This window comes from Lissotriton helveticus, chromosome 5_1 (genome assembly GCF_964261635.1).
Source record: "Lissotriton helveticus chromosome 5_1, aLisHel1.1, whole genome shotgun sequence".
Lineage (NCBI taxonomy): Eukaryota > Metazoa > Chordata > Amphibia > Caudata > Salamandridae > Lissotriton > Lissotriton helveticus.
This window is the reverse complement of record NC_136065.1, coordinates 497,132,777-497,146,908: the sequence shown is the minus strand read 5'-3', so window position 1 is coordinate 497,146,908 and position 14,132 is coordinate 497,132,777. Positions and strand designations below refer to the sequence as shown.

General features: G+C 47.3%; 1 protein-coding gene across 2 annotated transcripts in view; it reads left to right on the top strand.

Moving 5' to 3' along the window:
- Window positions 1-14,132, top strand: part of VPS13D (vacuolar protein sorting 13 homolog D) — a 2,979,414-nt gene that overhangs the window by 1,507,851 nt on the left and 1,457,431 nt on the right. For both annotated transcript variants that reach the window (XM_078642819.1, XM_078642818.1), the window contains one exon: window positions 9,643-9,690. In XM_078642819.1, the coding sequence (XP_078498945.1) occupies window positions 9,643-9,690 (48 nt within the window). The remainder of the gene's footprint in view (window positions 1-9,642; window positions 9,691-14,132) is intronic.

Here is a 14,132-nt window from a genome sequence, read left to right as displayed (position 1 = left end):
GGCAGGCGCATTGGCAGAGGTCGAGCCCTAAAAAGGGGAAAAAAGATGGCCACTGAGATTTTGAAAGGTCATTCACAAGAGTAAATGCACCAGATTCTGTTACATAAGAAATCTTGCATTAGCAAAATGTGGCTGCACATTAAAAAAAAATTAAATCACAAACCCTGGAGTTTAAGATAACATCTGGTTCAATATTTTAAAAACGGAGAAGGACCGCTATTGTGAACGGACACACCAGAGAGCACAAGTTTAAGCGGGAAAAACCCCCAAGATTACAAAGCATTGTGATCACTGGTAGCGGCCACAGAGGAAATAAGTGAAAATTAAAAACGGCAGCTAAACAAGCAAGTTGGTATGAACTGTATTATCACTACAATAGCACAAAGTTGCAAGAAAAACAAATCTACTTTGCAAGGTCGAGTCCTGTGAAAAGCATCTGCTGGGTGCCAGAACCGCCCCAATCAATAGACATACACTGCACACGTGTTAATAATACTAAGTCTAAACTACAAATAGGGGTAAAATTAACATAGCATTCTCTAATTCAGAATGCAGTACGAAGTCTCAAAACAATAAGAAAGAAACCCCGGATTTCGGATAAAGACCACCACCATGTTTTTTAAAAGTATTTCTTTAAAGAAGAATACCGGCAGGGAGCTTCCCAGTACAGTCCAACAGTTCAAAAGCAATCTACAATGGCAGAATAATACGAGAAGATCTGTACATAAAAAAAACCAAAAGAAAAGTAAGGTCTCATGTACAATGATAGCATCTAATGTAAAGAGCTGACAATGACACCAGTAAAAGCGAGACACACGGGGAGCAGCAGCCTTTGATGTGCCGGTCGGCCGTGGGCAGTGAATAATTAAGGGAGGAGAAATGCCAGAGCTCACGCTGGGGTAAGCTTGTGGAGGGAGGCTGGTGGCTTTGATGCTGTGCACGCGCTTTTTCACGGGCACAGCATCAAATCGCTCGTTAGTTAAGCTCTGGATAAGCTGCAATATGTCTCGACATCTGCAATGCTTGCGCATTGGCAGAGGTCGAGCCCTAAAAAGCAAGCGATTCCGAACCACGGATGTCCTCCGTGGGCAAGACGGTACACAACGTGCCCTTCTTCACCACCAGTGCGACCCCACCGCCCCTGCCCTTCGCTCTGTCCTTCCTGAAGATGTTATAATCAGGCGGGATTGCCATAGCCACATCGGGGTTAGAATATTCTCCCCACCAAGTCTCCGTCAACATTAAACAGAGTGGCTTCTCTGTCTCGAGAAGCTCAAAGATGTCTTGCGCATGACTGCACGCCGATCTGGTGTTTAGCAGCATGCAGGCATACTCTGCGCCAGCTATGTTACTAATACGGGCTGATGACAGTACCCGGTTAGGACGCCAGCCACAACCCGGGCATCGCGACTTACCCCTATGGCGGCCCGGAAAGACAGAACAGCAGCGGCTCTCCCTATGATTCAGAGAGCACAACTCCTCAAATGTGTACCGCACCAAAAGTGCGCCAGATTTACACATTCTAGGAGAGCAGAGCCCCGCCCGCCGACCGAGACGCCGCCGGGACGCTGACGGGCGCAGACGGGCAGGACTCTGGCTTGACTCAGACGCGAGTCAGGCGCCTCCGCTGAGCGGGAGAAGCGAGCTTTAAATACAGCCTCCTCGTTCTCCACACGGAGAACTAGAGCGCTGAGTAAGGTGGCGCGCTGCAAGGCAGCAGCCCAAATATGGCGGCCCAACTTCCTGCCCAAAACAAATGTACCAGGTGACAGCGCTCCGCTTCTGCAAGCGGTGGGGGGCACTATTATGGTGCAAGAATGTGGGCGCTACCGCGCTGTTAAAAAAACAGGTGAGAGTTCAGAATTTTCCCACAAATACAAACACGAGTAAAATGCAAGTTTAAAAAGCGCTGCGCGCCTACTGCAGCCTGAGAATGAAGGCGCCAAAGCGAGAAAAGTTTCCTCCTTACCGTAAGGTCGAGCAGCTCCCACCAGCTCGCCTTAAATACAGCCTCCTCGTTCTCCACACGGAGAACTAGAGCGCTGAGTAAGGTGGCGCCCTGCAAGGCAGCAGCCCAAATATGGCGGCCCGGCTTCCTGCCCAAAACAAATGTACCAGGTGACAGCGCTCCGCTTCTGCAAGCGGTGGGGGGCACTATTATGGTGCAAGAATGTGGGCGCTACCGCGCTGTTAAAAAAACAGGTGAGAGTTCAGAATTTTCCCACAAATACAAACACGAGTAAAATGCAAGTTTAAAAAGCGCTGCGCGCCTACTGCAGCCTGAGAATGAAGGCGCCAAAGCGAGAAAAGTTTCCTCCTTACCTAGCCTGTAGAGTTAATGAAATGTGGTTTCTATGCTATAACGAATATTATACTGTTTTCTTTACGCATAAAGTTGGGATGAGAACTAATCCTAGTTTCCTCCCTAACGTAGATTCAGACTTCCATGTTAACCAATCTGTTTCCCTTCCAAATATTTTCCAGAATATGTGCAGCAAATAAGACTACACATTCTCTGGATGTTATTAGGGTTTTAACATTTTACCTCAATAAAACTAAATATATGAGTCAATCTGGCTATCTCTTTAATTATAGCTCTGTACGTACAGGTGTAGCCACTTTGAAAAAGTTAATATCTTAGGTGGAATATCTCCTGTATTTTACTGTCTGTTATGGCAATCCTAGCAGAACTTTGTCTGGTTTGCATAAAGTCCATTCCACAGCAGGTAAAGCAGACATACTTGGATTACGAAGAAACATGTCCATTTCTGACATACGTAAGATGGCCTCTTTTTCTATTTCTTCTTCTTTTCTCTTTTTCTTTGCATTTTGTATAGGGAGGGTCGTACTACTCTATTCGCTGCTTATGACTATAGATGAAGATTCCTTGGAGAAGAAGTAATAGTAGCTCTCCAGCAATCTTCACTCCTCCCCCAGAGTTGAGACAACAAAATTAACTACTTCTGATAGAGTCTTCAAATTGTAGTTTCCTCACTTTTAGAATATTCCTCAGGCGACAGACTGGATCCGGACACTTTTGAGCAGTACCTCAGTGCGCCTGTTGGTGGTGTTGTGCCGTTCCGCCCTGACACCGTTCCACTCCGTAAATGATGTATGGGGCCAACATATGCACCACTCCATGGACTGTCGTCACTTCCTTTTTTGAGGGCCACCATACACGGATCCGATGCTAACTCTTGTCTTTTTTGAGACCTGTATACCCCAGATTTTACAGTGTGAAAGGGACATGTGATGCTCCCAATATAACAGGGTTAAAATCTTGTAAGGAATGTCACAATCAATTGTCTGTGACTGATCCTCATCAGGTTTGCGTGTGGTGCCCTGGCTCGAGTCACAACTCTAAGGCTTGCAGTAACCATGTGTTGATGAACTCAATAGCCATACAAGACCACAAGGCGAAACTATACGTCATCAAGCATCAAACGACTCCACATCAAGACTGGTCCAAGTCCGAGAGAACGTAAGGGACCCGTTCCCGGTCCAGAAGTCGCAGCAGTCGATCCCAAGGCCAATTGCCATCGTGCTCCAAATCTTCGGGTCAGTCGAGGATAAAACAAAAAAAATTCAAGCGGGACTATACCCCTTCCACCACTCTCATATATCTGAGAAGGTGCAAGGGTACCTCCATGGCTCTCAATCTCACTCCCAAAGTCAGTCCACGTCAGAACGCATCCTACTATTTGTTCCAGCGCATCTGAAGTTTCAGGGGCCATCCTTGACATCGAGGCAGAGGCAAGAGTTCTGAGAGGCCAGCTTTTGAGTCTTTTATCCCTTTCAACTCACCACTGGCACGCCTGCGGGCCTCAAGGAGCTGAGAGGCCCTCCATTTGGAATACCACTAGTATTTTGCTCTCTGTGCCAGTTGGACCCTCCATTCCCATACTGGGCCTCTTCTGGGACCTGTATCGACTCCACCTCCACTCCCCATGCCAGTTCCCGTAACGTTGAAGCCAATTCCGACTCCGCTGACTTAGGAGGACAAGATGTCTATCTGAAAGAAACACGTTAGTGATAGATTCCTTACCTTAGAATTACCCCCAGGCGACAGACTGGATACGACATTTTCATCAGCAGTACCCCTGCGCGTCAGAAGGTGGCGTCGTGCGGCTCCGCGTCCGTCGTTGGCATCGTGGTCGCCGAGATGACGTCGCAGCAGCTACTTAGACGTCGCCCTCGCGCTCTGACGTCAGTTCTTTCTTTTTCCGCGCCAGCAAGCGCAGTTCTGGAGAGAGAGGTACCCCCAGTCACTTTTTGACTGAGTTTTCTTCAGGCTTTTTGTCTCTATCTTTTGAGTTGATCGACTTCTGGTGCAGTAGGGATGTTCGGCTTCAAGACCTGCGGGGACTGTCATTGAATGATGTCGGCGAAGGACCAGCACAGCGTGTGTCTTTACTGCCTGTAGCGCAACCACGACCCCAAGTCGTGCTCCGACTGCCAGGCCATGGCGCCGAAGAATTTTCAGGAACAGTCCCGAAAGTTTCTAGAAGTCCGGCAGTCGGCTCCAAGCTGCTCAAAATCCTGGTCCTGTGGGAGTTCAAGGGACCGGTTGCGGAGCCGCACCACCGTTCATGGGGATTGAAGTCTTTGCACTCGGGTCAGGCAAGACGAAGCATTCCAAGAAGTCGAAGAAGCGCCATCGCTCTCCGACTTCCCCTCGCCCGACGCACGATGCGGCTGAGAGTGCTGGTGGTGCCTCCCTCGCAGCTCCGGCAACGCCTACGCAGTCGCCGCCGGGCTTCCCGCCCTTCCTGGGTCCGTCGGCTACTCCAGCACAGCTTCAAGAATTTCTGTCAGCCATGGCTCGCCTCTTTGGGCCGTCGGGCCCCGCCGGTGCGCCTTCGGGCCCCGCAGGCCAGACTGGGGGTCCTAGCCCTTTCCTGCTGCCGACTTCGGCCCCGGCATCGCTATCCGCTCCGGCCCCGCAGGACCCCCATGCATCCCTGTCTGGATCCTGGCCACACCGGCACCACCTCCGACGTCGCCTGGCCCACCGGACAACGTCGTCCCCGGTTTCAACCCCGATGTGGATACGGCGCCGGACTGACGTCGCTCGATGCCGACGCCGATGGGACTTCTATCCCTATGTCCGTCCTCCTTATTTTCGGCCTGTTTATCAGCCTTCGGAGGAAGGGGATAACTGGTAGGGGTCAGAGGACCCTCTCACTGCACAATGTGAGTTTGACCCGGACTGGGCAGAGGAGTTGGGGGCTGCCAGTGGTCTTGATACCTTTCCTGACCTTGGAATGATGTCTCCTCCTACCATGGCTATTGAGGAGGGTGCAAGTTACGCAGTGGTGTTGCGTAAGGCGGCCGAGGCCCTCCACCTTGAGCTCCCTACAGTGGCCGTCAGGACTAACCTCCTGACAGAAGTACTTCCGCCGGCGGCTACCTCTTCAAAGCCACCGCTGCCTTTTAACAATGCACTTTCTGACGTTCTTTTGGGCACCTGGCTAAGGCCCAACTTTTAAGACCACTTTCCTGGTTGCCATCACCTCTGCTAGGAGAGTGAGTGAGCTCCAGGCTCTTTCTTGCAAGCCTCCTCTGTCTTTCCATCCAGACAAGGTTGTGCTCAGAACACGTCCATCTTTTCTGCCAAATGTTGTCACTGCCTTTCACATCGGGCAGACCATCACCATGCCCACCTTCTTTCTGCCTCCTCATCCTTCAAGAGAGGAAGAGAAGCTCCACCATCTGGACCCAAAACGTACTCTCTCATTTTATCTGAATCGCACACAACAGTTCCGAGTGGATGACCAGCTCTTTGTTGGCTATGTAGGCGCCAAGAAAGGTCAGGCCGTACACTAGCGGACTATCTCCCTATGGGTCGTCTTGTGTAATAAAGCCTGTTATTCTCTGGCAAAAAAGAAACCTCCGGTGGGGCTGCGCGTCCATTCCACTAGGGCGACGGCTGCCACCACGACATTGGGACGTGATGTCCCCTTTCAAGATATCGGTCAGGCAGCTACGTGGGCCTTGCTGCACACCTTTACTAAGCACTATTGCCTGGACAGCCAAGTCCCGAGAGCTGGCTTCTTTGGCCGTTCTGTTCTCCGGGACTTCCTGGTGTGATCTTGATTCGTAGACCTTCCACCGGGGTTGGTATTGCTGGGAAATCTATTCTAAGGTAAGGAATCTATCACTAGCCTGTTTCTTTCTGATGAACAAGTTACTTACCTTCGGTAACAATATATCTGTAAGAAACTTTATTTAGTTTTAGGATCCTTGAATGCCAAGTTGAACAAGCTCAGCTGTCAACACTTAGGAGTTGGCGCAAGCTCTCTTCCGCGAATGGGGAGAACCTTGGCTTGATCGATTTGCCACCTCCAAGTATGTGCAATGTTAGCAGTAATGCGCGGTAAAGTTTCCAAGGCGTCTCTCGCTCGGAAGCACATTCCGCTTTGTGTGGCACTCGGGATTCTTGCATGCCTTCCCATTAATACCTCTTTTGCCCCGAGTTCTGAAGAAGATCCAGTTTGACTGGACCCCAGTCATTTTAGTGGCCCCGGATTGGGCACGAATGCACTGTTATCCAGAGCTCCTAGACATGAGCATCTGTCATCCCATCAGATGGCCCTTCCAGGAGGATCTGCTGCCGCAGCAGCAGAGCAGGGTCCTGCACATGGACCTTTATAATCTCCATCTTCGTTCTAGGTGCTTGGAGATTGAGCAGCAACAGCTAAAGAAAGTCGACCTTCCTAAAGCGGTGGTTTATGTCATCTAACAGTCATCTGCCCCTCAGCAAAGAGAGTATGCTCATGTCGTTGAGAGAAATTTGTGGCTTGGTGCAGCACACAGCAGACCCCCTCCAGGCAAATTATCTGACTTTTTGTTGTTCGTTTTGCATCTTTCCCGGCAAGGCTTTTCCCTGGCCACAGTTAAAGCGTATCTTTCTGTCCTTTTGTGATTGCTGGATCAGCCCTCATTATTTAAATCACCTATTGTGATGCGTTTTTGAAAGGCCTACAACATACACAGAAACAATAAAGTGGTAGCTGTGAATAAAATATCGAACATCCAAAGCAACAACATCAATTGTAGTGGTTAAGTATCTATAGGTCATCAATTGTAGATCTTGGTATTTGCATGGTATATACACCCACGACCATCGGGTTCATAGAGACACACATACAGCTGTCCTTGATTCTTAAATTATACCGAAGCCATCAACTCATCAGTAGTCTAATATATATCAAGTCCAATAAGCCTTAGAAAAGTATCAGTCGTCCCAAATGTTTATTGAGGCCTTCTTAACATACATCAGTTTTCACAAAACTCGATTGAGCACTTATTACAGATCACATGCAGCTGACTTAGTCAAGGCTTTAGATCTGTTAAATCACCAGAATATGTGTGCGAGCTCCTACGTCGGATTAAATGACAAAATGCTGAAAAGATGTTTGCGTTAGCAAAGGTATCGTCCAAATATGTAGAGTCAAATCCAACTCTAGTAATTTTAAAATATGTATAGGGCCTGGATAAGCCTATAACTCATAACACTGCAAGCCTTCGGCCAAGTGTATTCAAGTTCAACATACAACATACGTTTCCTCCCTCTCCCTTTGTCATGCCACAGTGAGACCTTACCTTTGTCATCAGATATTTGATGTGTCCTCCCTATGAGCCACTCCACAGCTGTCCTTTTTAGTGTCTCATTCTCAGGACGGTGTTCCTCATCATCATATCATTGGCCTGGCGTGTAAGTGAACCTCAAGCTCTCTGTGTAAACCATGCCATACATCGGTCAGAATATCACCATACTGGCTTTCTTTGGTCCGCCTCACCCCTCTAAGGAGGAGGAGAGAGAGACCTCAATGCTTGGACCTCAAAATAATACAGAGCTTTTGCATTGATCATAACCGTACACACGGGGGGCGGTGCGATCAGCTCTTTGTGGGGTTCACCAGAGCAAAAAAAAGGCAAGACTGTGCAGAAAAGGACCACTTCCCACTGGATCGTACTCTGCATTAAAATCTGCTACGCATTGGCAAAAAAGCAGCCTCCAGAAAACCTGCACAATCACTCCAACAGAGCCAAGGCTGCTACCAGTGCATTGGAATGCAAACGTCCTTTTCTGGACATCTGTCAGACAGCTACGTGGGCGTTACTCCATAAGTTTACAAAGAGCTACTACCAGGTTCTCTGAGTGGGGCATTTTGCCTGCTAGGTCATACAGGACCTTTTGCTTTGAGTCCATTCATAGACCCTCCTAGTATTTATTTGAAAGGTGAAGAATCTTCTCCGAGAAGTCTCTTTCAGAAGAACAAGTTACTTAGCTTTGGTAATGCAGTTTCTGGTAGAGACTCTATCTAGCCGCAGATTCCTCTCCTACCCTCCCATCCTCCCGGTTCCGTGAATTGGGCTCTATCCTTTCAATAAGATCCCAAGTCTAGCACTCTGCACAGTGGCCAAAGCCAATTTGCTGTTGGGGTTCTGCATCTGGGGGAACAGACAGCCTTGAAAGCAGCTGACATCAGCGGGCATGCATGGCACCTATGTTGGCTCTGCATGACATTTCTGGAGTGAAATAGTGTCAATGTGAACCCACACAACGTCACCTAGCGCCACACAGAGTTACTGCTCAAATGTTTCTAGATCCACTCTGACGCCTCGGGTATATTTAACAGATGAAGAATCTGCAGATAGATAGTTTTTACCACATACTGCGTTACCGAAGGAGGAAGCTAATTCAGTTCTACCATGATCTTTGATCCTCATAGAAAGAGAACTGGCTTACTTGCCATGGCATTATAGGATACTGGTGGTTTGGTTTTCCTGAAAGGAACCAACAAGATTTACCTAGCTTTTCAGTCTGCAGCCTAATAGGCTACATTGTGGTTTATTTTCTCTCATCTTTCCTTAAAAATAGTTTCTTAAAGGCTCTTCTTATTGTTATACTGAAAATGGTGAATTTTTCTGTCTTATTAAAATTGGCTTAATTTAAAAACGAAAAAAGTAAAATGTAGCCACTACAGTCTGTAATGTGCTGTAAGGAGTTCATTGTTCGCAGATGAGTTTTGTGAGTTGTGGTAAGCCGGTTTAATACCTGGAATTTGGGTGGAAATTATGTAATGGATGTTTGCCATGTCTACATAGACTGTGTATGGTAATTCCAATTACCAAGTCAGTGCAGCACTGCTCTTGGAGCTGACTTGGCACCCTTTCCGATGGCGGTTAAAAAGTTCCAGGAGCACTCCGGCACCTGTCTAGATGAACAGAGTGAAGGCTGAGTACGCATCAGAACAAACGTTACCTAAGCTACGTAACTCGTTTGTCTACTCATCTACAGAACATGCATACTTTCTAGTTTTATTAGTTTAGTCCCCATATGCCCCTGCTAAAATTGATTGCTGATTTCTGCACTTTGCAAACCTTTTGAGGATGTCAGTTTAGGTTATTTTCTAATGGTGTGAGTTTCAATGAAATATAGCAAGTCTTTTCCAGTTTCAGCCATTTGCACACAGCATGTGGATGTGTGCGTTTTCCCTTTACTGAGATGTTGATGCCTGCATGCTTAGTGAAATTTAAGTTAACTGACCAAATTAATTTTGTGGGTGAGTAACATACTGGTGATAGAAACCATTGCTTAATGATTGCTAACCTTGTTTTTGTATTTGTTCTTAGCTTGGGAGCCCGATAAGTAGAACCAATATCATACATCCACAAGTCTATGTGAGTACACCAGTGTTTCTGTACCATTGATAGGTGTATTTTTTATTTCTTGAATACATGAATAAACTCAGAACTTTGTATTGGCTAATATAGACAATCCATTCCAAAGTGTGATCTCATCATACAATCTCTTCAGCAAATTCATAAACATTGAATACTTTTGCCGTTGTTCAGGATCCCTGCGCAATCTTTTTGACAGACATCTCTTTCCTTCAGATGTATTTTAACATATATCTACCTGAATACATTGTTTGCTTTGCTTATTTGTAAATGAAAAATAAGCTTAAAAAGGAGGGCTGAAACTTTATTTTGGTTGTTCCTTATAGAAGGAAAATGCTGGAGAGAGGTCAGCCTCTTTACAGAGACATTTGACACTGGCTCTTTAGAGCAGACTGCTACCACAGTTTTCCAAAGTTTAGTCTCCCAGAGAGAAGTCTGTGTGTGGCCCCTGGTAGATCAGTTCATTCTAAAGAGTTTCATAGAGGAACATCAACCATATATTTGCCCCTCCGTTTTCTCCCTTTTACCATGGGATTTACAAATTTAGTGTAGCTTACAATGATGGAGAACAAAGATTATGAGTAAGTAACCTTTAATTCTAATGGACTCTCACACGCACAGCTTCATTGACTGAAATCCTTCCCAGGTTCCAGGCTGGATCTGGGACCTTCTTCCAAGCTTATGCGTCACTTATTTTTGATGGTGTGCTATAACATGGCAGTAGGAGCCTCACAAGGCTGCTGAAAATGACATCCTCCGTTTATAAAGGGGCCTAGCCGTTATTGACTCTAGTTCCTTTTTTCCTTGCCTCTGTATTCAATGGAACCTGAGCGGCCATATTTTCTTTGTTTACATTTTTTTTACTTTAGTCAGCAATTTTTATTTGTGTGAATGTCACCACCAAAATCTTCAGGCTGAAGGCCGAGTTCTAAATGTGGTCTACTGATGGTGACAGATCTGCACCGAAGTGAGTGTGGTGTCTTTGGCTGGTGTTTGGGAGAGGAATGGGCAACTAATGGTTGCTTCCATGAAGGTCAAGCCCAGATCTCACTTGAGAAAAAACAAGAACTAGCTCTTGCTCCAAAGCTTCTCTGCTGAGCAGTTTTTGCCTTTTAAGCTAGCCATGGCGGGGTCTCTTGTTTGCCTTTTCGTGCAGCTATAGTAACACCGGTGGTGTTGATGACCATTATGACATTGGCTGCTTCGGTCTTCTATAGACGCATGTTTCTACTTCAGAGCTGCAACCAACATAGTAAGTTGTGGTGCTGTTTTTTTTTTTCTCAGCCCTGATATCATCATTATTGATGACGTTGAACGCTTAAATTCTCAACCAGAGACTACCATCACAAAAGCTAAGCAAAAAATCTTGGTTGTGCTAAAAGGAGACCTACAACCTGGAAATTTAGAAGATTACACCTAAAGCTTCTATGCGGAGAATGCATGATGCTTTTGGATCTGCTTCGGGATTTCACTTGGATATCCACTTCTAACTGGGAGGAAATGCAGATGATTATAGTGAGATTAATCATTTGCTCTTTCCTATTGATTCAGTTTGGTGTCTGCTTCTGGATCTACAAAATGTAAGAGGCGGGGATAAGAGAGCGGAAATCATTTTTTTTCTTCTGAATGAAAGGTTCAGAAAGGCCTTTTGTGAAAAAGGCAGCTTGCTGTCTAGGTATCAAGTTTCATACAGTGGAGTCAAAAGCATATCTGTTCATAGTGATTTTGAAAAGAAAGCAACAAACACGATATTCTGCCATTCATTGAATCCTTAGTGTACCAGCTTGCACTGTCTTGGGATAACTCACAGTCAAATCCAGCAATATCAACATTATGGCCAAGAAGACTGGGTTTATTCAGTCTGATCCAGCTCATTAAGAATTAAATCCAATCCCAGAAAATCTAGTAATTTGGACTTCTGCCTCAAAATGTACATTTGATATTATTCTTGCAGCACTGTCAGTTATGGAATCCGAAATGTTGAATTGATTGGGCTATAAGGTAGTGCTGCTTTGAAATCCCCATTACAGGTTGCTAAATGATAAGATACAGTCATGTTCTTTGTGGGTTAACAGCACTTGCTGTACCTAGGCTTTCAGAAGCAATGAGGAATTATTTCAAGTACCTTTGTAAATATGGCATTGCTGCTTATTAAGCCTTCATTATGAGTGACCTGTAATTTGGCGCTTTATTTATCTCACCCAATGAAATCTGACAACCATGGAATCGAATTTCATCAGGTGTAATAAAAAATCCCTATGAAAGGTTTTTCCCTTTCAGTGTGGGATAAAATGCTCAATCTTTTTGTCCCTCCGGTTATCACTCATTTGTGTCCCTGTTACATACTATCAGGTTTTTCCTACTGATGTTTTACTTGGGTGTGCACACTTTATCACACCCAGTAATTCCCATGTACATTCAACTTTGCCACACTTATAATTCTGATCCTTGAACAAAAAGAGATGTGTGCAGAGATATGCATTATCCTGACCGCCCGTAATGAGAACCTTAGCATGCTGTACATGCCAGGTTGAATACTGTAGATTCAGTGGCCTGCTGTTAGGATTCTTCAGTTCTATTGCTTAGATATTCCTAGATGTGCACAAAAAGTTTTTTCAGGAGATGTTCAGTCTCAACGTCTGGATATGTCTTTTGCTGGAAAAAGATTGTCCAGTGAGAAAGTCGATGCTTCTTTGGAGAGAGTCAACCAGTGTAAAATGACAGCTAGAGCTCTTGGACCCTCTTCTACTGTAAGGAGTTGTACCATCAATTCCATCAATATGGCCATTCTCAAATGCAGCATATGCGTCAACATCAAGAGCAATAACCTAGTAGGGCTTTCAGAGACAAAAGTTCAGGTAAATGTCCTCAGCAGGCTGCTGCATCCTCTTCCTCTGTGACTTTTCCAGTGAAGCTCCTTTGAGTTCCTTTTAAAGCAGTATCACAAGACACCAATCGGAGGGCAGTTGGCTGGGTTTCTTCGTCAGTAGCAGAAGACCACCTTGGACCATTGGGCCCTGCGAGTAATCACCCTTGGTTATTATTGACCAATTAATGGGGAACACCCCCCCCCCATCTGACCCTTTGTTCCTTACCCCCAACATCGCTCTTCGACTCCCCTCGCCGCTCGTGCGACGCGGCTGAGGGTTCGGGTGACACCACCGCAGGCGTCGCATCCGGCCCCATACCCTCCGGTCCCTGGGCTGCAAGCAACGCCGGAGGAGATACGTGATTTCCTCGTGGCCATAAGGACTGGCTTCCCTCTGTCAGTGCGCCTTCGGGCCCCAGGACTGGATCCTGGTCAATGCCAGTTGACCTCGTGACTCCTCCGCTGGAGCCGACACCGTCCCCAGTTTCAGTCCGGGTCCGGCGTCGGAATGGCGCCACTCGGCGCCGTCTCCGACGTCGATGGGTGAGCAATTCATCTATGACCCGGCTCCGTCATTTCTGCCTGTTTATCAGGACCCGGATGAGGGGGAGGACCGGGAGGGGTCTGAGGAGCCTCTGGCGCAACAGTGCCAGTTGGGCCAGACGGGGCAGATGAGCTGGGGGAGGGCAGTGGTCTGGATACATCGCCTGACGCTGGATTCATCTCCCCTCCCTCTGTGGCTACGGAGGAGGGTGCTACCTATGGTGTGGTGTTGCACAGGGCAGCCAAGGCCTTGGCTCTTGAGCTCCCTGCCGCACCGTGAGGACTAACCTCCTCACCGAGGTGCTTCAGCCGCCAGTAAACTCTTCGTAGCCTCTGCTGCCGTTCAATGAAGCCCTCACGGACGTTCTGATGGGCACTTGGTCCAAGCCCTCCACAGTGCCCCCCTGTGGATCGGAACATGACCCGACGCCACCGCCCGGCTCTGGGCGACCCCAGCTTTCTGTCCGTGCACCCCACCCCGAAAGCCTGGTGATCCAGGCCTCTACATCCCGGGAAGCACCGCTTACAGCGGATATATCGCATATATCGCATCGCGCTGACATTGCATCGCGGATGTTACATCGTGCACGACATCACATCGCATGTCAACAGGACGCATGCAAGTGCATCGCAGTTCCTTATACATCGTTAACCATCTGAAAGAAACAGGTTAGTATTAGATTCCTTACCTTAGAATATCCCCAGTCTGGATCCGGAAACTTTTGCGTAGCAGTACCCCTGCGCGTCGGTAGGCGTCGTCTGCAGGCGTCCCCTGCGGCTCCGCGTCGTCGGCGTCGTGCGCCGTGATGACGTCGCTGAAGTATATAGACGCCGCCTCCGCGCGCTGACGTCAGTTCTTCTTTTTTCCGCGCCAGTTAGCGCAGATCCGAAGAGCAGTACTCCGGTCTTTTGACCAAAGTTTTGATTTAACTATCTACTCTTAAGGTGCCGGTAGGATGCCCGGTTTTAAAAGTTGCGACGGGTGCGACCGCCTGATGTCGGTCACCGACCACCATCGACTCTGCCTCCG